Source organism: Pelobates fuscus, chromosome 2 (genome assembly GCF_036172605.1).
Source record: "Pelobates fuscus isolate aPelFus1 chromosome 2, aPelFus1.pri, whole genome shotgun sequence".
NCBI lineage: Eukaryota > Metazoa > Chordata > Amphibia > Anura > Pelobatidae > Pelobates > Pelobates fuscus.
In genome coordinates, this window is record NC_086318.1 from 40,921,262 (window position 1) to 40,949,137 (window position 27,876).

The 27,876-nt window shown below is 38.9% G+C and overlaps 1 protein-coding gene across 1 annotated transcript; it reads right to left on the reverse strand.

Annotated features, from left to right (window-relative positions):
* Positions 1-6,191: 6,191 nt before the first annotated feature.
* On the reverse strand, positions 6,192-27,050 carry FAM228B (family with sequence similarity 228 member B). Its single transcript, XM_063440856.1, has 9 exons — positions 26,993-27,050; positions 24,728-24,823; positions 20,120-20,263; positions 18,490-18,567; positions 17,282-17,488; positions 15,520-15,597; positions 8,319-8,406; positions 7,776-7,911; positions 6,192-6,567 (listed from the first exon to the last, which is right to left on the reverse strand). Exons 2-9 carry the CDS (start codon positions 24,800-24,802, stop codon positions 6,408-6,410), a joined length of 966 nt encoding a protein of 321 aa, XP_063296926.1. The 5' UTR covers positions 24,803-24,823; positions 26,993-27,050; the 3' UTR covers positions 6,192-6,407.
* Positions 27,051-27,876: the final 826 nt, after the last annotated feature.

The window sequence follows — 27,876 nt, forward strand, 5'->3', positions numbered from 1 at the left end:
AGACTGATCCCGCCCACCGGCTGAGGAAACCTAATGCGCATGCTCGGCAATGCCGCGCACGCGCATTAGGTCTCCCCATAGGAAAGCATTGAAAAAGATTTTCAATGCTTTCCTATGGGGAATTGAGCGGCGCTGGAGGTCCTCACACAGCGTGAGGATGTCCAGCGACGCTCTAGCAAAGAAAATCTTTGCTATAAACGCAGAAGTGCCCTCTAGTGGCTGTCTAGTAGACAGCCACTAGAGGTGGAGTTAACCCTGCAATGTAATTATTGCAGTTTATAAAAAACTGCAATAATTACAGTTGCAGGGTTAAAGAGTAGTGGGAGTTGGCACCCAGACCACTCCAATGAGCCTGGAGTGTCCCTTTAAATGCCTTTTATTCTTCAGAATGTCACAGTTCTCCACTCATCTCATGGTTTAGTAAATGCTTTCTGACATGGTCATTGGGTTGGTTCTCTGTAGACATGACAAGGTTTCTTACGGCAGAGATTTCTGTGACCGCTGACCTTTAGAGAGCTCAGTGGAAGAGTCCATGGTGTCCGTGTAAAAAAATTCTGGATTCCATTCAGTCCTATATATGAATACTCCCCAATGCATATTTGTTTGACCCATTCTAGCAAGCTTTTCAGCTCAATGGACACTTTAAGCTCCATAACCTGCAGTGGTTATAATACCACCAGTTACGTGGCGCCATACAGCTATAGTCTGGGTTACTATTCTTTACAATTAATTTGACACTTACCTTGCTGTGTCAGATGACTATGGTTATTCTGGTCTGAGTTGATCTGACAAAGCGGAATTTAATGCATCACAGTATTATACAAACTCATATCTGGTTGAAACAGTATTTTTTGGCTGAGCCGGTCACCTGGTTGAGCAATTTAGTTTGCTATTCAATAAACACACAGTTTCTCCTTTGCTTCTGATCCGATTCCTAGACCCCAAAATGAACCAGCTGTGACCATTTCCAATCAGGAACTGTGACATGGCCAGTAACCCACTGTCCCATATATTTACTAAATAGTGAGTTGTGTGGGGATTTGACAACCAACGTAAAACATTCAGGTATTTAAACTGCTACAGAAATGGTTCCAACATTCTTTGCCCTGAAGTATGCTGTTATCAACAAGCATTGACTGCAGCATTCTTCAAGAGTCCCAAAAGGTTGCTTATCCCTGAATTTAAAAGGTTATCCGTGGCATTGTGGGAAATGTAGTCCACATTGGTTAAAGTGCAATTGGTTGAGTATACCAGTGTTTATAGTTATCCTAACCCCAGAGAATAAATTCTACATAGCTATATAAAATAAACAGCTGGGGTCTAGACTCATGGGTTACGAACCACTATTACAACTTTACTATTTACTTAATTTAGGTTTATTTCATGTCACCATAACACTGTCTCATGCACAAAAACAAGGTGTGTTTTTTGTGTGCGCAATTCCACATGAAATGCTATTACCTTGCATTCGGTACATCGAAAGTGAATTTCCATTCATTGGTAGATCCATAAAGCTCAAAAGGTAAAAAATATATATATAAATACATATAATGTTAACAAACATTACTTTTTTGGGTGGGGAGGGGGTTAAATAAAGCGGGAAATACACATAATTGACAAGGGAACTGACAATTTTAGTTCAAAATGGAAAAATCACCAACTTGGATATTTTTACAAGTTGGCTACAGATTTGTAATTTCCTTTTCAAATCTCCGTAGTCCCCTGAATAGGCAAATTTGTTGTTGTCCTTTGAAACAGAAACAGCAGCATTATTTGTTTTTAGGAATTACGAGTGAATTTCTGCTTCTTCTCCATTAACTGATTAAGTAACTCTTGGAAAATGGACGGGGCTCAAAATTTCCACTTGCCCACAAACCAAGAGCAAATGGAAATTCATGGTCCAGCCACTGCCTACGAGGTTACTCAGTGCTGTTTGAAAGCAGCAGCAGCAGCCTATACGAAGTCACACACTGTCATCCGACATCTGCATGCATTCAGGGAATGCTTCTAAACATTCCTGCTCTTCTCCCGGCCACCAGACCTTCACTGTGACAGTTAAAAAAAACAAAAAAATGCTAATTCTCTTTCATTTGGTTCTGACTTACATGGCCTTTGCTGCGATATATGTGGCATAGAAGGTCCAGTACACACTAGGGACTGTTAGATACTGCACATTGCTGATTCCTTGCCTATTCACAGCTGTCAAACTGCCGGAGGATCTGCCCTGTGCCAAATAACATTTCGGCCAGGCCACTAATATAGAGCTTGAAATATTGAGCAGTGTGTGTCTATAATATACACACATACAGTGTGTATAAAGGTTTGTGTGGTGATTGTATATATATGCCTTAACTCCTAATTGCAATGAAAAAGCATTTTTTTGTTTTGTTTTTTAATTGGTTTAATATGATTCCTCAGGCTGCCTAATGCAATATTTCTGAAGTGATTAACACTGGCTGTAAAATGTATTTAAGTTTTTTATTTTGTATGATTTAACAGTTAAGCTATATTGACTTGAGTTATTTTAACCGAAATTGACTTTGCTATTATGGTTTGTGACTAGTTTGTACTAACCCAACCAGACTTGGGATTTAATGTTTGTTTTATTTTGGGTTTTTGTTTTTTTTTTTTTGATCCTCCGATCATTTTTTTATTTTTTATTTTTTTATTATAAAGTTATATGTTACCCAGAGAAGGAAAGTATGATTTGTGAAATTATATCGAATTTCTATTTTGGAATCTTATTAAACGTGAAGAATGATATTGCCGATTCTTGATCCTGGCCTGCGTGCTTCAGTTGTAGTGTCAGTGGCTTCTCTTGTATTTTTGTCCCGACCTGCAAGTTTGCCCAGAAATGTCTTTAATATTTGTAAAATAGAGACCTTGCCTCGTGTCGAGAATAGAACATTGAAAGCAATTAGATAGATAGAGAATGGTTGGCCAAAAGCAGTCCAACAGGACAGAAAAGGGGGTAACCCTAATGAGATTAATAGGAAACAAAAAAGAGGAGAATCTGTCCTTGAAAGTATATGTTAATATACGTTATGATAGAAAAACTTAAACCATATATAAAGGTAAGGGGAAGACAGGTAAGACACACATAAGTGAGAAATATATAATAAACAAACGGATAGATAAAGAAATGCTGCCAAAAAAGGTACCTAAGTGGCAGCACACAATACAATATTTCAAGACACCTAAAAAGGTAAATAATTGCACAATGAATACTGATGCAACAGTGTATCAAAAGCAAGTCTATATCTATGACATATAGCTAATAGTTTGCTACATGAGAAGACAAATGGTAATTGGCAACGGTGTTCCAAGATACTAAAGGGGGAATACAATAATCTGATTGAAATCTGATTGAAACATCAGATTTAGACCGATCTACCTCAAGAAAGATTATCTCATAATGGAGTATGAGTGTATAATGCTACTAGTGAGTCAGAGCTAGCGGGGCTTACTCGTCATGATAGAATACATGATAAATAGACGATCGTAAGGCTGCACATTCGCTCAGGCTGATACTGCTGTACACAAAACAAATAATACTTTGTGCCAGGAAGCTCTGTCAATATCGCACAACTACTCCCAAAAACCCACGCTCACAATGCGGGCAAGCCAAACTGGCTAATAATATGGGCGAAGTAGTGCAAGGGATAAGTGACTAATACGGTAGATTAGTTCAATACCGGGAGCTGCACATTCCAATCACCATAGCCCATATGTAGAGTTGGTAGCATTAACACTGTGAGAAAGCAATTACATCAAGAAAGGAAGGCGCGATGATGGAGGATACAACATCCGTAATGGACGATGGTAGAATGGATGCAAAATTGGAAAGGCATCAGGAAAGTGTCTGAAGCAAACGTTTCTGTGTTCAATGGACAGATTTGGGTAGGAGTGGTGAACAAGAGTAATTCCGAGCCGGGATGGGTCGGATACAACATAGCAACCGACTGTCGAGATTCCACCATGAATGTGTGTGTATGTAAGTGAACCAGCGATAGGACAATGAAGATTTAGATGTTTTGAAATTTCTATAAGGATACACTCTCAATAGTTAAATCATTGTAAAAAAAATTGACCTGTAAAAAAAAAAAAACTCCCATTGAAAGTTCCTGCAGTGAGCAGTGCCTATTCCACAGAGTGACCCTCCCAGTCAGCATGCTTACTTGTCTTTCTATAGCATTGCTGAGTTTGTCCCATACATCCCTGCACAGTCCCTATACAAAGCTGAGTTTCATCTCCCAGACCTCATGGACAGTATTAGTGGAACACAAGGGAGACCCCGTAGGTTGTTAGATTGATGTACTTAAATTTACTAAACTCCTATAATCTGTATATTCACCTATAAAAACAAAACTAAAAACAGGTGAATGTATTTCATTCAGTTTCCCTTTGCCCATTAGTGAGTGAAATGTCAGCCCTGGCGAGTGCACCATGCACCCTCCTGAATAAGGAGTAACCTCTAGGCCTGTCTACAAGTGATGAGTAGCTTTTAAGCCCATCCACTAGTGTAGGGCTAGAGATATACAAGTCTGACAAGCAGGGCCGTCTATACCGCGGGGCAGCTGCCCCGGGCCCAGTCACTACACACAAATACACCCCTGCATTCAAGCTTCAGCACAACATACAAATACACGTCTGTGTTAAACACCAACATTATATGTATACACACCCCTGCATTTAAAAACCAACACTACACATAAATGCATGCTTACATTCAAACGCCAACACCACATACAAACATATTCCACACAAAAACTGCTTAGGGCTAAATAAAAACATGCAAACATGGGTAAATGGTAGAGCCCCAGCTGTCAAGGCATTGCTGGAGTCGCACGACATCCTTGCAATAGGGAGGCCCAAAAAAATATTCTTGCACCTCTCTACTTTAGGTAGCCACTGCGTTAAGGGTGATAACGTGTTTGCACGCCTGGGGAGGGGTACAGGGTCCAGGGGGCCCAAGCAAATGCTTTGCCCAGGGTCCAATCGATATTAAAGACGGCCCTGCTGACAAGTCTTGTAGGCTGAGAAGGAGTCGTATTTCTTCCTGTGAAATTTTGTTGGCTTCTTTTTTTAATCTAACGTCACCCAGGAGACTGCTTTGAACAGTTATGATTCTGATGATCACTTTCTCGTGAGGTCAGAGCGTAAGGTTAATGACGTAATGCATGGGGATTTGTACAAAATTTTAAAAAATATATATTTTAAATTATTTTGAATTGATTGCTTTTGTATATATATATTTTTTTTTATTGCATTATTTCTACATTGCCTTAAAATCATAGTTCGTTCCAACCTGGAGCACGTTTTTAAGGATCCATCCGACACAATACATTTTCCACTGTATAGAAAGGACTTTGTCACGGCAGGCGGTTAAACAGTTGGACATGGGTCTCTTAAAGTGCCAAGCACTTAATTGTGAGTGTGTGTTTATCATTTATTACAAAAATATAATGTTATTCACCTGAAAGATGTATCTAGCATTTCAAAATACCAATGGACTGAATATTCACTACGTATGACATTCCATTACGCTGCATTTGGAACACTGGCCGGTTAACAGCAACTGACGTATTGTTAATTATTATCAAGAAGACAATTTCTACTTTTATACAATAAGTTTACTATTATTTTACATTTAACGGAGCATTAAACTGTTTTGATGTTTTTAAAAAGTTTTTGCTAATCTTATTGAAAATGTTCGCACTTCCTTTTGGAATGTACAATTCCATCGTCCCCCTCTGTTGTTGTATACATCTGGCCCACGTAACCGCAAAGCACTACAACGACAGAAGCTGAATACTGGGGCAGATTTTGCATTTGCAAAAGGACAACAGTTATGGAAAAGTACCATTCAACAATAATTGTGAAGGGGTGGGTCTGCATAAAAGTCCCCTTTTGAGGTAGTCTGGGTTGAGTGGAGGGTTTGTGGCTCAGGGGTAACCTCATACATTAATGCCATCTATCTACTAAAAAACTACATGTATTGTGCAAAATACCTGATAATTTCATTTAATAGTTTTTGTTCCATAGAATTATTCAAAAAAAAATATATAAAAACCTATTTGGGTGCCTATTGCATGAATTCTATTGTTAATGGTCTAAATATATAATTTATAAAGAAACTGCCATTGGTGAATAATATAATTTATTTAATCTAATGACTAATTATCTTATAATTACACTAAAATGGATCACATTACCATACTACAGATATTCAGTATTCCTATTAAGCAAATTAAGGTAGCAACTGGTGATTGACTTGGGTACAAGCTTCCTTTCTAATATCCTTAAATGTTTCTACGTCCTCTTAGTCCTTACTGACTAAACTTAAATGCCTGAGATGGGGAGAATAAGTGTTGCCTCTATAATATTTCAGATGCCTGGCTACCAGATCAGGTTTTTTTAGATGATGGAAGGGGGGGAGGTCTGGTTGGAGTTTTAGGTTTACGGTACTTTTTGATCTCTGTGTTACAGAACGCTGGAGAATGCCTGGCCTCCTTCCATGCTTTGAAGTCCATCGTTACTTTATTAAATGTTCCTCTCATTCTTCGTCTACAATGAAACAGTTGATACAGTGTCAGATATTTAATGGCTTTTAATATCAAGCACAAGCGGTAATAAATACATTTTAAAAGTTGTGATGGAAACGTATTTTCCAAATTAAGTATTTACTCGAAATTTAATCCAATGGCACAGAATAACAGATTATTATTTATAAAGCGCCAAATTCTGCAGCGCTGTACAATAGGTGAACTAACAGAAACGTATATGTAACCAGATGAGCTGGACACACAGGAACAGAGGGATTGAGGGTCCTGCTAAATGAGCTTACATGCTAGCAGCTAGAGGGAGTGGGATAATGTGACACAAAAGGTAAGGGTAGGGTAGAAATGTAGGTTGCTAGGATAGTGTTCATTGAGGTCTTATAGTTTTGTTTTGATGACAGTTTAAGGAGAGAATCCATTTTATGTAAATGCACCTTCCTACAACAAAGGAAAGTCCTACCTCTGTCTCCTCTATATATTAAACATGAAGACAAGGAACGGGTGTAGAAGGCAATTGGAAAGCATAGTTTTGAATTTGGATCTCTTCTCACTGATAGAAGGTTTTGTTGGGGACTGACTGAGTCTGACAACAGTATTATTTTAATGTCTGAAGGCAGATCAATACATTATTACTCAAAATAACATAATTTTCTCTAGAATTCATATATGTGTTGTTAAAACAGTTTTGCTTATCATCTGAGGTTCACTGGCCACCACTCCATTAGCTAGAAGCTCCGCTGGGGAACTTCTGTGCTCTTTTGAGCTAAGATGGGCAGTAGGGCCAGCTCATTGACTGAGAGCTCCACCTGATCACTCACAACCAAAAAATGAGCAAAGGCCTGCACTGCTAGGTTTAACTCACATAGAGTTTCCGGCTGATGGAAGTGGGAAGCGACCCAAGGTAAGAAGACAAGCCATTCTAAAACTGTTTGACTACTTACATTTAGGGGTGGCACAGGGCGCTCCTGCCATCTTAACCAGGACAGTGCTCTGAACTAGTTATAATGCTTGGAGTGTTCCTTTAACAATAAAACCCCATAGATCATAATGAAATGATCCTGATTGGTGGAGCTTCTTCCTGATTTGGAAGGGGTCTGTCTGCTACTGACACGTGCAGTAGATTTAGAGTCAGTTAAGGAAGTGTTTTGTTTTATTTTTAATCATATGGTAATCACAACTAGACATCAAAAATACAATATATCTACCACCGCATACCTGCTTTTTTGTCTAATTTCACTTTCTATGAAAGTAAGTGGAGTCTCCAGCCAATCTTTGCTACTAATTTGTTGACGACCAAATGGTACACGTGGCAAGTTTAAAGCACTGATTTCCTTAGCAGAATGTATTCTACCTGTGGATATGAAAAGACATGTACAAGATGAAATGTATGACACTATATCTCAAATATTATTTGCCCTGCGGTTTATCCTTATCTTCTTGACAAGCTGAAATGTTTGACAAAATTTAAAATGAAATCTATGGAGTTCAAAGTTTAATTTAAAAGGCCAATAGCATTGTAGTCACAAGTTAGCTATTTCAGCCTAATTTGAAATTCACATTTTACTTGGAATTCCTTCAAACAGTTTAGTGTTATCCTTATTAAAGCATTGGCTGTTGCAGAACTACAGCTACCGTGATATTTTCACAAACTTACTTTTTTAAAGTTCTACAACAACCCTGCTCTTTAATATACACTTTATGATACAGACAAAAATGAATATGGAACAAGTTATATGTGACTGCTAGGGCAATATGTACCGGTTTCACAATACAAGGTAATTCGATCATCTTCTATTCTCCTCTGAATCTGGAAAAGGAGAGGGTCACAAAACGATGGTGTAGACACCTACCGCAAAAAAAAAAAAGTAATCTGTTAGTTTGTGTCAATATATTACCTACTGTCGACATAGTAACCCCATAAGAACAAAGGCAATTGTACAAGGTCTAACCAAATCAAAACCTAAATTCAACCATGATTTACCTCTTTCATATTAAGTACACCCACACTTATTATACATCATTTGTGCAGGAGAAATAGGGCTTTCATTTCTCGTCAAATATTTATATATGAAACATAATTTGATATGCATAAATGGCATCTCATTTTCAAAAGTAAACAAGCCAGGGTATTCAAAAAGGTGTTGGCCGGGGGGCAGGGCCTGACCGCTGAGCAGGGAGGAAGCATGCCTCACCAGCTCCTGCTGCTTGGGGCTAAAACAACGGATTCTAGACGCTTGAAAGGCACTAAAATGCAGATTAAAGGCCACCAAGTGATGGGTGATACCGGGGCGCACACACAGACACCACCCAAGCGATGATGTTACACAGGCGTACCCGAACTCACAGCGAGGCCTACCAGCATGGCGGGCACAGGGAGGACGGTCGCTTCTCTGCGGCCTGAACCAGCCAGATGTAGGACTCCGGGCCCTCGTTCTTCCCCCCCCCCCCCCCCCCCCCTGGACCGGCGGGGGCTATCCCGGTCCACCCCCTCACGGACCCCTCAGCAGGTGATAAGCAGTTGAACAGATCGGGCGGACTGGTGGTCGCTGGTGTGACCGACAAAATGGCGAACGACACACATGCCTCAACCCTCTGCAAGGCCGAGAGAGAAACGGAGCTCAGACTCACCTGCATTTTTGACGCCTTCTGGGAGAGGCTGGAACAGCTTGCGTGGCCCCCGGAACCAGGGACCCAGCCTGAAGGTACGCCACGCGGCCCGTTCCGAGAGGCTCAAGAGAACGTCCCGGCACACGCCGTAAGTTCCCATCCCGGGCACCACAGGCGCCTGAAAAAGACCAACCCGATATCGGGTGACCGGAGCCACACCAAGGGTGAACGAATCTTAAGGGGACCCCCACAGCACAGCGCAGAACACCGCCTCGCTCCCTGATAATGACCCAGCCTAAGAGGGGCAATGGCCAACTCATCCACACATGCAAGTGGCAGACCAAGAGGCCTAAAACGGCGGCAGCAGCAGCACAAACCCACAGCCACAGCTACAGCCAACGATTTCACCGACAGGGGGGAACCACAACTGGAGCCACATTATACATACCGAATAGGTCCTCTGCCCACACTGAGACACTCTTCTCCCACACTGCTGGACCAAGAGGAATGCGATACGCACCAATGTTGCAACTAACAGCGCAGTGGGAGCACACCCAGCCCCAGCAAGGCATCGGCTGAACCACACAAGACTGGGACTCAATGTCAGGCACAGTGCCCAATATTCATTACCTCTTAATACCCGAGATGAACTCTCACACCTGTATGTATGCAATTCAATAGCCCTTTTGTTTATGCCGGGGACAGCAGGGGGGGTATCGCTAGGGACCAAGCAATTATAAGCTAAGCCTATCTATGTATTGCCTTGCTATTCTGTTATATAAGTTAGTTCAGCTTACGTACCTTTCTAACCTACAACTGTTTATTAAGCATGACCACGATATCTATGTTCCTAGCTAGGCATACAGCTGTCATAGCGTTCAATTGCTCTCTCTTCTAATCTTGTCTTTTGACAGATTGTCCATTTTGCTTATTATAATGTTTAGCAATTCAGCAGGCTACTAATCTACGTCAGTCATGTCAATTTATTTCTCGTAAACACACCTCTTGCTATTGTTACTCGCATTTACTAACCTGATTTACTCAGCATTACTCTAACAATTTAAAAAAAATGTGTGCAGTTTAAACCCATGTCACAGTATTGTCAGCTTTGCGAAGGCATTTAAACGCTATTGTGGCATTGCAGCCATGTTTGTTCCTCCCTATGCACAATAAAAATAAATAATTAAAAAAAAAAAAAAGGTGTTGGCCAGTCTTTTTTATTAGCCATTTAATCACAAACACTGGCCAAAATTCATGTTCATATTTATTTTTTGCATTTTACACACAAAATCGGCATTTTCACCGATAATATAGTCCTGATACGTTTTACAGCTTTACTGGCCTAAAACATATTTCTGTACAGCGATGTCTCATGAGTACAACATATCATACCATGTTTGTAAAATGGTGTCTCACACTTTATCTATCACAATGACTCAGATTAGCTCTACTGACTGCATGGAGACTGCCCGGGTTCTCAGACAAGTCCCCAGATAGTGATCGGCATGGATGGTAAGTATCTGGGCCAGATTGTTAAGGCATGCTATGCTGCCCTATTGACGTACAAGCCTTCTTTTGTAGGATGGCATAGCGTGCCCTAACATAAAGTGGTTAAATATTTATTAGATACTATCATGTAAAAAAAACAGTATTGTTTTATATATAAAGCATCAATATACTCTGCAGCACTGTAACCAGGTAAACAAAAGATACAAGTAACTGTAAACAAGCAAAAAAATACAGAAGAATAAGCGACCAGAGCCCTGCTGAGCAAGTTTACAGTCTAAAGGAAGTAAGGTGTAATTATATTTCAGTGTATCCAGAAGGGATGGTGACACATGGGCTGTCGAGCAAGAAGGTGTGATAGAGTTTCAGAAGCCATTGTGAGGACAAGCTGTCCCAGGTGAGACAGGGTAGACCTCTGTGGGTACAGGAATTACTTGGGAACTTCATATATGAGGGGCAGGGTTTATATAAGGGAGCTGCCATTTTGTGGATTTACTTAACTAACCGTTCGTTATGGATTGTGCTATTTAAAAAAATTAAAGTAATTTTTTTTTCTTACTTCCATCGTATGCCAGGTAATCGGGGCACAGCATGGTATAAAGATGTAAGTCACTTTAACGCCCATGAGGCTGCACTTCCTGTGAGAATGCGTTTGCATGTATAGCATTCTGGAAAATGTCCGAGCAAAATATGTGGGTAGGAAAAGAGGACAGATGAAAAGACAGAGGACTGAGATGAGCTGTGCTTGTGGATTTGGCAGGACTGGTGTGGAGAGTGGACATCTGCATTCATCCTTCAAGGGACACTCCAGACCCTTGCTGAAGTGCTTGATGTGTGAACAATGTGTGCTCTTTTTCATTTTACAAAAAAAAGTACAGATTTCAATATAAAATGACACTTTTATAAATGAATCCACTTGTCCTGTTACATCCTGGTTGTTTAGCTCAGAGGAGCTACATCCAAGAGGCAGCAATTGCTCAAAGCTGCTGCCTTGCAAGACTTCTAATTGAGCATGAATAGGAAGTCTGTGATTGGACAGCCACAGAAAGTCTGGGCGGGGTTAGAAGAGGAGGCCTTGCAAAAGCTACAGATGAGATCTGCTATGTGGCAAGCTATGTTTAGATATATGGCCAAAGCTGGAGTTTGCTTTAAAACTAATAGATTCTTATGGAAACAAAACCTGAAGGGAATGATTCTACTCACCAGCAGCACTGTATCTTTAACGAGGCTAACCAGGAATTTCAGGGTGGCAGCAAAAAATGCTGCCCCCCAGGCACCCTGGCATGTGCCCTGTTAGTGTCTTTTGTGGGGGACCCAAGAGCTGGCCGGCTGGCCACCTCAGGGTCCCCCAGAGGCGTTCAAGCCTCTCACAATGCGGGCGGCCCGCTGTGATGATGGGAGATGGAATATGACGTCATTCGGGTAGCACTGCGGAGCGCGCGAGGTAGCTGAGCAGGAAGAGCTCAGATGACAGTGCTCCCGGTCAGTAAATTTGTCAGTGAGTGTATTTCAGTGTGTGTCTGTCAGTCAAACTGCGTGTTGGTCTTAATCAGGAAAAGATGCTGCCTGGACATGAAGGGGCTGAGCAAATTTAGATGGGGTTTTGTCATGCCCAAGGCAGCACAAATTCTAAATACACCACTGCTCACCAGAACAAATACAATAAGCTGTAGAAAAATCACTGTTCAGTAGTATATACAACCAATGAAAACTTGCATGCATTTAATTATGCATTTTTTTCCATTGGGGGTAAATCGGCTTGCAAAAGCTGCAGATCTCTTGCCTGCAGTCTTTTTAATCCCTCCCTCCCAACTGTCCAATCACAGACCTCCTAAAACAGCTCAATGAACAGTCTTTGCAAGGCAGGTGCTCTGAGCTATTACAGTTCTCTTTAGTTTAGCTCCACTGAGCTAACCAAAGCAGGAAGCAACAGGACCAGTTAGTTATCTGACTGATAGCCATGAGGGTGTAATCAGGTAAAATTATAAAAGTGACCATTTCTGTAAATTCTGCACTTTTTACAAAATAAAAAAAGGAAAGAAAACGAAAAGACACTCTTCACACAAAGCATTTCATCAAATTGAAGTGCTTGAGCGGTCTGGAGTGTCCTTTTTTAGGACAACTGCACCTGTCTAGGGGTGAGCTTTATAAGGGTTTGAAAATGTCATCCTAGATGACAAGATGCCAGGGTGAGAATTATTTAAGGGTTGAACTGAAAGAAGCAGAGACCAGGAAAGGCACACAATACTGGGAGGAACATTCACCAGGCATTGTAAGGAGGTCATTTGAGCACATGTAAGACCTTGCCGTAATTGACATGGAAGCAGAGTGCCTGAACAAGAGGTTTGGTAAATGTGTGCAATATACCTTTAAGAAGAAATCTCTAAAAGGGATATTCATCCATAATACTAGAAGAGCTAGGAATTCAAAGTGATTTTCAAATTTACGTCCAAAACAGTCAAACTTTGTAATTGGGTAGAGGCCGGAGTATATAAACGACAACAAGATGGTGAGTTTGTGGGTTGATGTTGATGATGGCACAATTGACCTGAAAATAGTTTGGTGTTTGAAGGAGAAATGGGTATAAATTCTGTTTGGAAAGCCTCAATTTTCAGTTGTTAATTGTTTAAAAATTCAAGTTAGCAACAAGAGATGCAGTTGGTGACAAGAGGTAAGAAGGACGAACAGAGAAAGAAATTATAAAAATGGGTGGTGCACAGATATACATGAAATATCTTGTATTGAATTTTGACATTCTTTTTGGAACAAGTGACGTTACAGTTGTTAATGGTCTAAAAATTCCTGTTATCTACATTAGAGTTATTTGGTGACAATGTACGGAAGGTATAAAAAGAAACCAGAATAAGAAAATATAAACTGATAATGTTCAGATATACAAGAACTATTGTAATCTAAATTAAGACAGATTACCTAATATGGCAACGTAGAGTGAAAATAGAAGGGGGTCTAAGACATGATCAAGAATCACTTCAACTAAAAGAGAAAGCTCAAAGCCCAAGTGCCAGAAAAAAATCCTCTGGAAGAATTTCTAAACTACCGCACCATAATAACCATGGTTCCTAAGGGTAAGAAGAATCAGAGTCAAAAGAAGCAGATAAATAATTTCCTGCTTGGCCCACATGCATTTTACAACTGACTTTATATTGAAGGTCATTAAAACATCGCGACTTGTTTTAGAGATGGATTGGAAAACCAGGGTGGAGCACACTTAAAATACTAAAATGTAACCAGCTTCATATCAGCCAAGCTGGTCATCTATTGCTAAAAAAAATCCTAAAATGAGATATCACTGACCTGTTGTTTTCTAGGTTAAAACTCATTGGGCTGTATTTTTATGGTATCCTGTGCCCAGTGTCATAAAAAGTATTTAAATTAAAATTTAAAAAAAACAAGAGATTTGTTTCAGAAAAATGCACGGCAGTGTTCTAAGAATATATTCTTAAAAGGAACAAAGTATTGTTGCCAAATATCTTTGGGGGGGGGGGGAGGAGTGTAACAGTTTATTTTTCGTAGACTTGTGTACAAAAAGATCCCCCGACACATTCATATGACAGTTTGGGTCGTCCAGATATTGTCCATGAAAAACATTCAGGAAAATTATTCGGACAAAAAAAAAAAAGCATGAAAATTGGACAACCAGTGTGCTACAAAATATCTACATAATATAAATTCTCTCACCATTTGGTTCACATTAAACATAAAGTAACCAATAGTGGGAATAAGAGGAGAAAAGGAGTGTTGCCTCGATTTCATAGGTTCTCTCTGCACATACATGAGGATTCTCTCTGTGCAGTATTTTGAGGGCACCCAGCGGTGCGCCTCACTGATTGTCTAGGCAACATTCTGGAATTCGAACACCATGCCTCCTAATCTCATGGGCCTGCTGTACGCCCACACCCCTAGCAAGTACACGTGCAAATCTCCAGCTGTGAACGGTGCACAAGTTATCTTGGCGAGCACTCTATTTTAATTTCATTTGTGAGGATATATTACAGTCTCTCAGCAAAAATGTCACTGTGTAGGCAGTGTAACGTTGACATGTTATGGATACAATGGAATAAAAGCTTAGTTTTATCTTTGTACTAATCAAGTCCTTGTAGTGCAATCTTTTTATGATATTGGGGGAAAAAAAATATTTTATTAGTTTTACTGCTCTTCCGCTCTTTCCTTCCATAGGTCAGTTGTCATTTGATCTGTGAATAAAATCACCATAGAATGTCTGTTCGCCAAACCAGCAATCATTTCATGTTTAGGGCCACCAAACCTCAACGCAACCAAGCTTGTCCATTGTGCTAGTGATTTGTATGGGGATTCAGAGATATGGAATTCGTGATATGGAGATATGCAATTGTAAATCAGTCTATTTGAAAAAGTCAGTTTTTTTATTTTGTGCAGTTGATACTCTAAGAAAAAAATATACAACTATGACCACGGAAAATATAGGTAACTGTGACCCGAACAGTCCACACCCCTTCCCCTAAATGCCACAACAGCCGTGCAAAATATCTAGTGCATGACTGCAGTTATGAGCCGTGGAAAAAGCATAGACCATCTTCAAGTATGTACAACCTTTACTGGCCAGGTTTACAGCACAAAGTGTTGATTATGAGGTTTATTTACTAAACCAGGAATTTTCACAAGGGAATTCCTAATTTTAGCCCAAAATATCAACTGTCAAAAGGCACACCTGTCAGCTTAATTATTTTTGGCAAACTGTTGCAATTCCATTTACTTTCTGAATTAAGTCCCAATTAGAGTGACAAAAATGCCTTCAAGGAATGTAATAGTCTGATACAGAAATGATAATCAGTATAAATTTTCTTACCCTGAGATATTTCTTGCAGAATTGATAAAGGAAAGGGTTGTATTCCATGGAATCATAATCTCTTCTAAATACTCTGCCCTAGAAGATGTCCCAAAAAGTACATAAAGTTAAAATAAAATCATCACATTAAAATGTATTGCATTACAAAAAACAAGCAATGGGTACCATCTAGTGCCATATACCAGACGTTTACCAAATTGATTCAGACAGACAAAAAAAAAAACATTTGGTTTTGTCAATTCAGGATTCATCCATGCCTAAATGTGAAAATGGGCCAATAAGTGCACTACATATACATATATATATATATATTCCAACAAATGGATAGCACTCCAGGGTCTTTCAGATGAAAATAAAATGTAACTTTTAATTCATGTTAAAAACAAAAAAATACAATGATGCTAGCAATTCAGCGACATGTCTGTCATCCTGAAGAAGGCTCCAGAGGAGAGCCGAAACGTTGATGTATTTTTTTTATTTTTAACATGAATTAAAAGTAAAATTTTATTTTCATCTGAAAAACCCTGGAGTGCTATCCATTTATTGGAATATCTACATCATTGTGCTGGATTAGCACCGGGCAATATTAGTATCTTTACCAGGGGTGCAAGCCTCTTTGAATTTGGAAGGATGTATGTATGTATGTATGCATGTATATATATATATATATAGATATATATTTATTGCAGTACACTGACAGGCAAATTTTTGCACCATTTGGTTCACAGATCAAGTGAGCAGAAGTAACAAATAAAGTGGAAAAATGAAAAGGCAGTAAAAAAAATGATAAATTATATAATATATATTTATTATATATTTTTTTATTATTGTTGTTATTAAATATATCATAAAGACTTTTCTGCCTCTGTTGGTCACTTCTCGCTTGACCTGTGAATAAAATAAACATTTAGTGGCTGCCCCAATCATCTTTTTTCCCCATCTAGCATCTCTTTTTTTGTGCCAGGAACAGAACTCTGAATCATGAAACAAGCGAAGCTGTGTGTCCATTGTCAGTTTCTTTTGGTTCATAATATGTCATATGGCATTTCATAGTTACAGAATCCGGATGTACCGCCAATCAATACAACCGAATAGCAACTGCACAAAGAAGGGGGAGAAGAGTAGTAGTAACCAAAAATTCTCACACCAGGAGGGGTGAGTGGGGGGCTTGATCTCCTATTGCCCTTAAATTCCTCAGGCCCTGTGAGTTATAAGTCCGCCCCTGGATGCATGTTACCGTCAGTTGCTACTATACTTTGTTCACATTGGCGTTTCAATGTAATTACAAAAAAAGACAGTCAAGTTTTTAAATTTTTAAGATTCTACCTTATTCTGAAATGTAAATGTGACGATGGCACTTTAGGGCCAACCTAGCAGAGTTGGAAAAAATATACAAATCCCTACGATTTAGTCTAGGGGTTTATTCTTTAAACTGGAGAACTTACCAGCTCTTTGCAAATTTTCGGACAATAGCATAGTTTTGTCTACCCCCCATTAAGCAATATTGCCTTTAAATTTGAAATTCCCTTGTCAAATCTTCACAATTCCAAGTTAACTGAATAAACTTCTAATTCTGCATGTGGGTTCTCAAGTCAGCAGAGCTACTTCCTTGAAAAACCCTATTGTTTAGTGTAAATTTAAAAGGGTACATAAGGTTTACTCCATTGTTTCTTATCTACAAATTCTTCTAAATTGACACTATGTTATGGGACGATTAATTTGCACAAGATGTGCAAATAAAGTCTTGTATACTGATACTTACCTTGCTGTTACAGTATTTTAAGTACTCTTCGTACTGCTCAAGTAGAAACTGTCTTCGCCACTCAATGTCTTCACTTGACTCGCCATCAACATGACGCGCTATGATTTTCTTTAATGGTTCTGCAACATTGTCGCTCCACCTCTTGTGCTGAATCTCTTTCCGACGTAATTCAAGGAGGTCTTCTTGTCTGAAAAATACCTCTAGCATCTGCAAAATACAAGTAGGAGCTAATGAAACCCAGTGGCTCTTTCCTAAACGTATCTGAATGTATCAACCAAACCAGGTAACTATAAAATAAACAAATACAGATAAAATTAAAGCTATTTTGTGCCAATTGTAAAGACACTATCATAGAAGAATGACACAATTGATGCACTACAATTTTTTTTTGTCTAACAAAATGGTAGTGTACAAAGAGAAGACTTAGTAAGAGACATTTTCAAAACTTCCATTTATCTCTTTCAGGTTTTGCAAACACTGTATACAGACATACAGAGCTGTCCTACCAGTGATGATTTCAGGGACAGTCCTGTCACCCTAATCAGAATAGCTTGTGGCAGTAGTGAGTACAGGGTTTGGAAGCTTTGAATGTAGTCCCTCATATTTTTATCACAACATTTTATAATGAGGATTCCCTGATGCCCAAGCCCACTCCTTTAACTTTAGGAAATATCAGATCCTTATTATCCATCAAAGTTCTTATACACTTGGTGTGCTTACACCGTGCACTAACAAGCTGAATGCATTGTGTACAGGAGGACTTGGTCACACTCAACTTCCGCAGCCCTTTTCATGCAGCCAAAATATCATTGACCATCCCATGCGTGGGGGGTGCAAGATGCCAGCGAGGAGCTAACAGCAACTTGGTGCATGTGTGAACCTTCTGCAGTCAGTTCCACAAGAAATGACCGAGTAAGTGTGCATGTAATGGGAAGTAATCATTCATGCTCAATAAATTCAAAGAAATCAGTTAAAAAAAAAAAAAAAAACAAGCACGTGGGTTAAAATCTCTCAGCCAGTTCCTGGTTCTATTGGCTAGCATAGGAGGTAGACTTAATCTGGGAAAATCTGCAATATTCACTAAGTGTGTGTGTTCAAATGAATTATTTATGCAATGTGTAAAAAATATATTGTGGCGTGTTATAACGTCTATACCAGTAATACACACAATGTATTAATTACTAATTAATGTAGAGATATTTTCAAACCTGGTTGTACTGATTCTCTTTGTCCAAAATATTCCGTGTTTTTATATCAATGTCTTCTCTCTGTGTGTCCAACACCAGCTGGGAAAAATAAATGAATGGGAAATATTAACAGATATTTTTTAATACAGTCGCTCTTAACTCCTTGGTCATGAACCAAAAATGGGTTCCTATTGGCCAAAGCAGACAAATCATACATTCATTCAACCCCAGGTACCAGCTCACCATCAACTGCTTATTGTAAGATAATTTCTTTACCCAGTGCACTAGAGACCCTTTAAACATAGGGAAGAGCCTCTTGTAAGTATGTCTGCTGCTTGTCGGGATGGCGACATGGAGCAATTGTCCTGATTGGTTAATGTTCCGGAATAATGAATTGCCAGTGATGCAAAATTAATTGAAAAATGAATTTGAAGTGAATTTAAAATTGTGGAACAAAATATCCAAACTGACTTGACCTGGATTTTTTTTTCAGTCATGACTTTATGACTATTTTTGCCTTTCGTTTTTCCATTCCTATTACATTTGCAAAAATTCTGTGTGTGCGATTTATTTACTAAACAACAAACTGCAGTGATGTTACACACAGTTTGCAAAATTTATACTAAAATAGCCAAATTGTGACTTGCGGAATTGGAGATTTTCTTTTCCATATCAGCTATTTTTACCAAAATGTTTCACATTTACTAAAGTCCAAATGCAAAAATTTGGGGATTGTTCACACTTTTCAACAATGTTTGGATTTTGCGATGCATGCCCCAAATGAGCATACATTTGACCTAGATTTCTGCTAGTAGGCAAATACTACTTAAAATCATATGAGACTGTGAATCCTGCGGGACAAATTCAGTCCCTACTCAGATTAAAAATGGGCCCTTGAATAGTATATGTGGAACTGCACTCACTCCCACAAATCTGAGCCAGGGTGCTTGCTGAGCCGGAATCAAACACCAGATTTCCAAACATTAGTAAAATAATAGGGGTCCAGGCACTCCTTGGGTCAAGACAGGCACTTTATTGAGAACCACAACAGCAACGTTTCGACCCCAAAAGGTCTTTGTCAAGCTGACAAAGACATTTTGGGGTCGAAACGTTGCTGTTGTGGTTCTCAAAGTGCCTGTCTTGAACCAAGGAGTGCCTGGACCCCTATTATTTTAAAAATGGGCCCTTGTGAATCCTCTGAATCCTATACTTTGTACAGAATTTAAATGCGAAAGCACAGATTATATACAGGACACCAAATGCATAGAGGAAATTGCTACAAATTCGCTTTGGGAGACCGAATCCTGATCGTATCTGGCTTTAGTAAATATAAGAATTGCCATATTAGTCGGAATTAGGCAATTTTCACAGGATTTTGTGCATTCGGACAAAATCCTTTGTTTAGTGAAATACCCAGGCAGTGTTCAATTTACTATAATTCAATGTTTAGTGAATAACATACAAACTGAAATTTGACTAAGTAACAACATGGCTCTAAACTGGTTGCTACCAAATAATGGATTTTAAACAATACTCTGCAGAGAGTAGATAATTGCAGGTTATAGAAGGTCGCTCTGCGGTTTTCTTCTATAATCACGGACCACTAACTAATAATGGAGTAGCCAAGTTTTACAGAGCTGGTTTGTTGTACCTGGACTGAAGGTTTTTGTGCGAGCCAGTTTCCGGTCTTCTTTATTGATGATGTAGAGCGTAGTCGAGCTTCGGGGTACGAGGACAATTTTTTGGGTATGAAGAAGAATTTGAATTCCTCAGAAGGCTTTTTAGATGTAATCATCTAGACAGAGAGAGGGAAAAAAAACACATACAATACATAACTTATTTTATAAAAAACAAGTTGAAAAGATATGCAGTAGTTCCATAACAGTCTATTACACTAGCTGTAGCTTTACCCCAAATTCCTCACATTCTAAAATCGAAGGCTATGGCTAGCTGAAAGTTGTAATATCCATTGTGCAATAAACAGGTGAGCAAAATGAGAGTCACAGTCCAACTACAGCCGAAGAGCCAAAGAGCCAAGTCCTACTAATAGTCAATGGCTTACACAGATATTCTTCACAGCAACAAACCTTGTATTCCTTAAAACCAGAACGCTTGGGAATTCTAGAAAACATCAGCTCTGGAATTATTCTATATACGGTATTCTAAATTTGCAAGTACAAATAAAAATGTGTTTACCTTTAAAATATAATCACTTTTGGGATACAACCACTCTCAAATTGTATATATAGAGGGAAATGGAGAAGGGAAAAAAAACAAAAACAAAGTACAAAGGCACTTGTACTATAATATTTATAAGACAGTCACTCACAATTTTTGCACAATTTATTTTGTGCAGTTTACTTGTGAGTGTGCCTGTCTTCTTTATTGGTTTTATATTTTATGTTGTATTAAATACTACACTATAAGTGCTTTTGTTTTTTGTTTCAGATTAATGAATTCTTCTTCCCACACACCTCATAATAGTGTGCAGCACAATTATATTAGGATGTGCCCCCTCGGATTATTATTATTATTATTTTAATAAAAGAAGAATCATTAGAAGAAGGGGAAAAAAACACACACACACTCTCTCTCTCTCTCTCTCTCCTCCCCCTTTTATTGTATTCTTTTCAATAAACCAATCAATCAATTACATTAAAAATACAGACTTTCCCTGGCAATATGTTGTATAATATTACACTCTAACAACATGGCTCCTCCTGCTGTCTATTCATTTGTTCATTTCCCTGGTCCCCAAGACAAGTCCAGGCTTGATAGAATATTCAGTCTAACAAAACGCCAGGTTTATGCCTGCCACCTCAGCCACTAAATCGCACAAAGGTGAGAACAATGGGTTTATGTCTGACAGCAATGCTGGAGCTCTCCAAGGTGATCTCTCCAGAATGACTGTTAATACAGAATTCTCCTTTTAAAGGAACAGCATCCACTAAGACGAAAAAAAAAAAAAAAAACACATTTCAATAGAACGCGGAGACAGCCACAAGGCATTAAAAATAAATGCAAACACACATTTAAAATAATTTTAATTTTTTATTTTTTTTAAATATGCTCACATTTGAAGATCCAGACTAGAACAGCCATTACTGATGCTCTATTATACCTAATGCAATGCTGAGTTTATTCCATAGGCAGTTATTCCGCTTTCTCCTTTAGGATGTAGATATTTGAAGTTAAACTCCAAGAAACCTCTGCAGTGCAGTATCTCAAGATAATATATGTGCTTACTGCTTATATTGGGAATGGAAGCATTGCTTCCTCCTGTGATGGCTCTGAGTGTGGGTGGGCTTATGGCTTTAGTGAATTTTATGAGCGGCTGCAGGTATAAGACCCTACTTCATACCTCCCTAGTGTCCCTATTTCAGAGGGACAGTCCCTACTTTGATCCCAAATCCCTCTGTCCATCTTTTGTATCCTAATATCCATCTTTTGTATCCTAATATCCATCTTTTCTAGGAGCTCCCTATTTTTGGTGTGTCTGAGTGTATAACAGAGCTCCACAGCGATAATAGACACATCAATGTGTCTTTAAACTAGAAAAAAATGTTTGTTTAGGAATCAGTCTTTGTAAATAAAATACATTGTTCTTGTTCTAAATTACATTTTATTTGCATAAAATACTATAAGTATATCACATAAAACTTCTCAGAACCACCCCACCCCTGCAAACACCTCCATTCACACCTCTAAAATTAAAGTGTCCCTCTCTGTCCACTTGAAATGATGCAAGGCATGCACTATATCCTACTGTTATGGTGATTGATTTCTGCTTTTAACAAGCCAATTATCTCTGAAATAGTTGGAGATCAGAGAAACTGTCAATTAAAGCAACATAATTGCTCTGGGCACTCACTTTAAACATATGAAGAAGGTTTTTAAAGTGATCCTGGATCTGCAGTATAAGTACAAGCTGATAACCTGGATAATGGTCTAACACAACTCCCATGATTCTTTCAATGAAGCAGATAGCCAGGGAATCATGGGAGTTGAAGTTCAGCAACATCTAGGGGGCCGAAGGTTGGACAGCCCTGGTCTAACATCACTTACTGTACATGGAATCCACAACAAAGCAATATTCATGAGACTGTTGGTATCCCCAGCCATATGAACTTACCCTTTTTGAAAGTCACACTCCCTCATTCCTGCAACCTAGTAAACATAACTTTAGCATTTACAGGGGTAAGTAGCACAGCAGAGGGAAGTAAAACAAAAAAAATACTTACCTCTACAACACCTCATGGTCCAGGGTTCGGTCGTTGCCACATTATTCTTTAGGTGTGTATGCACCCACACTTACTGCGCCATGAGGGGCTAATAATTTATATGGTATACTCTAGCTATGCCAGGACATATAGTGTAAAATATAAAGACTATTGAGAATTTTAAAATGAGTGAATAAATAAATAGAAATCGCACAAGCCATAATTAAAAGACCACAAAAAAAATCCAGGACACTTCCTCTGAATGAATGGCCCTCTAGTGTAGTGGCTGTCTGTCCTCCAGACAGCCATTAGAGCGGCTTCCGCAGCAACGACTGGGTTTCTCTTGCTCATACGACCAAATGCAACTCATAGGAAACCTTTGAATTCAATGTTTTCCTGCGAGAAGCATTTGATTGAATGTTCACTGCACATGCACATCAGTCCCCAATGGTCTTCATGGAGTAGCATTCAATTGGACGAACAACTGCTATGTAATGCCGGAGGTATTCTGGGTGCTGGAGAAAAGGATGTATTGTATAATCTTTATCTTTTTCATTTTTATTACACACAGTAGGTGGGGGCACTAACCTAAATAGGGATAGCGTTAAGAATACAGGTTTGTATTCCTATGCTATAGTGTTTCTTTTACTTTTAATTAGCTATCTGGATGTGCAGAAGTCTTGCATGTGACAGTTTCTGATTTAAACCTCACATTTTGCACATTGCCTTAGCACAACTGCGGTAAGGACTAATGTGAATCTCAACAGAACAGTAGAAGCTGGAAAGGTTGATAGTACAATGCCATGGAGTTTAAAAGAACTCACCAAGAACAATATCAATATATGATGCTCAGAGAGTCTGAGACGTAGGAAGAGCTGTGTTACTGAGGCCAAGGTCGTGAAGGGTGAGGAGGAGAAGCGGGTGGTAAAAACAGCAGAAAGATCAAGAAAAATCAATATGAAATAATGGCCTTTGGATTTAGCCATCACTAAGTCATTATTCACCTTGGTCAAGGCAGTCTCTGGAATGTTGGGAGAGGAACATCCAGACTGTGACGGGTCGAGTAAGGAATTGGAGTTCAAAAAAAGTCTGTAAGTCGAGTATGAACAAGTCTATCAAGGAGCTTGGAGGTAAAGGGAAAGACAGAGATAGGACAATATCTAGGAAAATCCTCAGTTTAGAGAAGGCTTTATTGTTTAATATGGGTTGATTAGTTGATGTCTAAGGACAAGGTGATAGTGCCAGAGGAAAGAGAGAGATTGAAGATTTTGGTTAAAGATGGGACAGTCGCGGGTGAGAGAGACTGGATAAGGTGGAGATGTGTGAGAGAGAGGGCACAGAAAGCAATATAAATTTGTAGTGCTGGAAAATCAGCCATTCTACAAGACTTCCTACAATGACGTTCTGCCACCCATGAGCAACATTAGAAGTATCAGGTGGATTTGGTATGCTTGGGTTAATGTTTGCTTTGGCAGACAGGGTGGGCAGTGTCAGGACATTATCTAGGGCACTTGAGAGGGTAGAGTTGTAGATGATAGTTGCTATATAAGTGCATGTGGTACTAGAGATCAGTGAGAGGAGAGGCTGGTTGTTGATAGAAAACTGCTGCAGGTCAAGGGATTTCCGGTTTCTGTAGAGTCTAGGTGTAGCACGTGAGGCTTGTTGGGTGGGTGGCAGGATAAGATTGTAGTGTAGAAGTCAGAGAGAAGGAGAGGTAGGTTGGTGAACTTAGCAATAGAATAGAACCCAGCAAACCTCAGGTAATACGTCAAACCGTCCAAAATGTGACAGCATCAGTGTATTCCTGGCACCATAATCACTACAGCGTGCTATAGCAGTTATGATGCTAAAAGTGTTCCTTTAAGATGCGATTAAATCAAATCCTATATCAAAAGATATCAAAAGGATTTCACCAGATTAGGGAATTAGAATAGTTTTATCGGTACAACAAAACAAAGTGAATGTCAACTAAAGAGTCTCTCACACATTGTCAAAGCAACAGCAATCATTATGGCCTTCCTGACATATGGTGTACCTACCTTGGGTGCATGTTGTTCAGGCAGCAGGTCCCCCGGAAGCTGGTGACACTGCATTGTAATTACACCGTCCTTCATTTCTCCTCTGTTTCAAAATAACTAATAATACTATAAAACATAAAATAGAGGTTGATTAAAGTCATATCTGCCATTAATTCTATGCTTTTTTTTGTTTGTTTACTTGTAAATGCAAATCAGGGTTGGGTGTGAGATGTTTTGGAAATTTTAGTCCGCCTCTGAAAGGATGAGACTACAGTCCAACACAGCTAGAGGAAACGCGTCACGATACAGAGTGACATGGGTCACAGTGCTCACTGGGTGTGTAACAATGTGATCACACCCTCAAAATACTATAGCTTGGCTCACAAATTAACCCCTCAAGGACACTAGACCCAATAAGAAGAAAAGTCTTCTATTACACCTCCGAAACCCTGGGATCTGTGGACTTCATCCAGACATTCTCCTCCGTCTGGGTCTCCCTTGCTACCTGCTGTATCCCCCATATACTTGGAACCCATTTCCCCCCCTTTCTCCCTAATATTTAGACGTTAAACCTACTTCAAACCTTATCTTTCCTTCACCTACTACCATCCCAGCCTAACTCATCCTTGCCTCAAACCTTGTGCCCCCTCAATTTCCCACTTCCCAGCTTGCCATCTTCAGAAGACTTTCTGTACTTTGTTAGACATTTCACACAGGACAAAGCACACACACGCACACTTTTAGTCTAATCACGTCTATCAACTGTGATTTTAAAGTTCTCTCTCATATTGTTTGCCATATGAAATGCCGTAATGTTTATTTTTTGCCGATTGTTGTTGTCGTCATATATAAGTATTTTGACAGTGTGCAATGATATTTAGACATCCACTCAATTTTGCCTATTGAATCTGGAAAAATATGCTGTATTTGTAAGTTTTATTTTTTATTTTTTTGTGTCCTACCTCACATCAAGGGCAAAGCCATGGTCTATGTGACCTTTCACCCGGAAAAGACTAGATGGGGACATTTATCTATGTGTTGTGATCTTAGTAATGGTGAAAACTTTTAAAATTGGATTTATCGATTTATGTTTCTTCTCGCTAATACTTATGGTGATTGCCTCAAATTTTGGAAATCTGCGTCACTTTTCAAATCATGGCACTTTGATAAGTTCGCTCACGGTAATGTGTATTTAAAGCATCAATCTGGATTTTTAAATTGTTTAAATTGTTATTCACTAAAGTTTTTGTAGCAAATTAAGAACCCAATTTATTGTTTTTTGGATGATCTTTCAAAATTATTTAATAATTTTCATATAACATTTTAAAATTATTTAATATATTGAAAAATATTTTTATTAACTGATATGTTTCCATGTTTTAAACTTTTGTAAAAAAAAATAAAATTAAAAAAAATATTATTTGAACAATGTATCCAAAAATATTAAATCTGGGCCTATATCTGAAAGAATAATCCGGTACGCGTTGAATATCACAGATATGTCTAGAATTCCAGCAACCACTCAGATTCCTTTTTCTCTACACCATGCAATATTCCAACAGGCTAACTGTACACACTGGAACACAGTTAAGGTTAGTTACTACATTTTAAATAGGAGCAAATTCCTGTTGACAAAAGGCACTTATTAAATAAAGAGGAGACGAGCCAATAGCCCACTAACATAATTTAGAATAAAAAGGTTTTAAAAATCTAAAAATTTGCTGTATTGTTTGTTTTTTTTTCCTTTCTGCTCCATTGTTTAATTTTTAAAGCAGTTCTCAAGATATACCGGTAGTAATTTGCAGTTTAGTAAATAAACCCCAATGATCCCTTTCCCCAATACACACATGCATTTACCCCCCAGTCACAGTCCTTTAGATCAATGGCTGTAATAACAGTATAAGCAAACTCTCCCTATTTGTGATTGGGTTTTTTTCAACTAGAATTTAATTTCTTTAATGCAAAGGAATAATAACAGAATAACAAAGAATTACATAAATAATAACATGCTAACCATGCACGTATAATGCTTCTAATAACACAATATACTCATTGTGTCAGGCTAAGAATATTATTGCTACATGTGACAAAATCTCCATATTTCCCCCCCCATGTATAAATTATTTAAATTTTGCTATTTTTTTTTTTTTTTAAATGTTACTTTGATATATTGTAAATATGTCTAAGAAATAGTAGTGGCTACATGCATGCAATCAAACAATGTAACCCAAGTAACTAGAACTAACAGAGCCATTTATACTGCAGATCCTGCTGATAAGAACCTACCTGGGATCAGACTGTGTACAAGTGGGACCTGCCCTGCTGTCAGCAGACACCAAGTAACTCCTGCACAGAGCAATGTGTCAGACCTGTGTGTCCTTCCGCGCCCAGGCTTGTGCTGCTTTGCATACAGGGCTGCCCTTGCTCATTAACCCCTGACGTGCCATACTGACTGATGTCACAAAACAGGGGCCTGCAGGGGGTGACCCAAAGCTAGCTCCCCAGCTCAGGCTGGACTACAACTTTTTTGAGTTTTTCCAAGCTTCTAGTCTCAAAGCATCATGGGAGTTGTAGTTGGTTTTTTTTTGTTTGTTGTTGTTGTTCTTAACCAAACTGAGGATCTATTTGTTATGGCCACTTGTTGACAAGGGCTACCAAGAGTCAGAGCCAAACACTGCCTTCTGCACATTGTAACAGTTTATTAATGTGTCACCCCCTCTCCCCTCCCTCCCCCTTTCTGTATAGACTGCATGCAGTTTATGTATATACAGAACCTGAGGCTGGAAATAAAATATAATCCCTGGATATCAAGTTTCTCCATTTTCCTTACTATGTGCCTGAGCAATGTAGCACAATAACCTGTGGCAGTGAAAAGGTTAAAAACCCCTGAGTCCTGCCCACTCACCATTCATTAAATAAACCATTTCAATACCACATGTACAAGTTAGCCAGAGATTGTGATAGAACTCTCTGTATCTTAATGTATAATACAGTAATATTTAATAATGCTATCTGATTTATATTCTATCAATGTCTATATTATCTTCACCTAAACACACCATGACTATAACACAGCACACAGTGTTTTAGATTGTATTTTTAAATGGAACAATGAAGCCTTGAGTTGTAATAATGTATCAATCCGCTTGGTAAGAGCAAGCTGAGATGCG

Excerpts from the sequence above, each read along its gene's own strand:
- FAM228B (XM_063440856.1), bottom strand. The coding sequence starts at position 24,802 with ATGAAGGACGGTGTAATTACAATGCAGTGTCACCAGCTTCCGGGGGAC. Across the intron at positions 17,489-18,489 it reads AAGAGAATCAGTACAACCAG|ATGCTAGAGGTATTTTTCAG; the intron begins GTTTGAAAATAT and ends TGTATTTTGCAG. Across the intron at positions 7,912-8,318 it reads TACCTTGTATTGTGAAACCG|GTAGAATACATTCTGCTAAG; the intron begins GTACATATTGCC and ends TCATATCCACAG.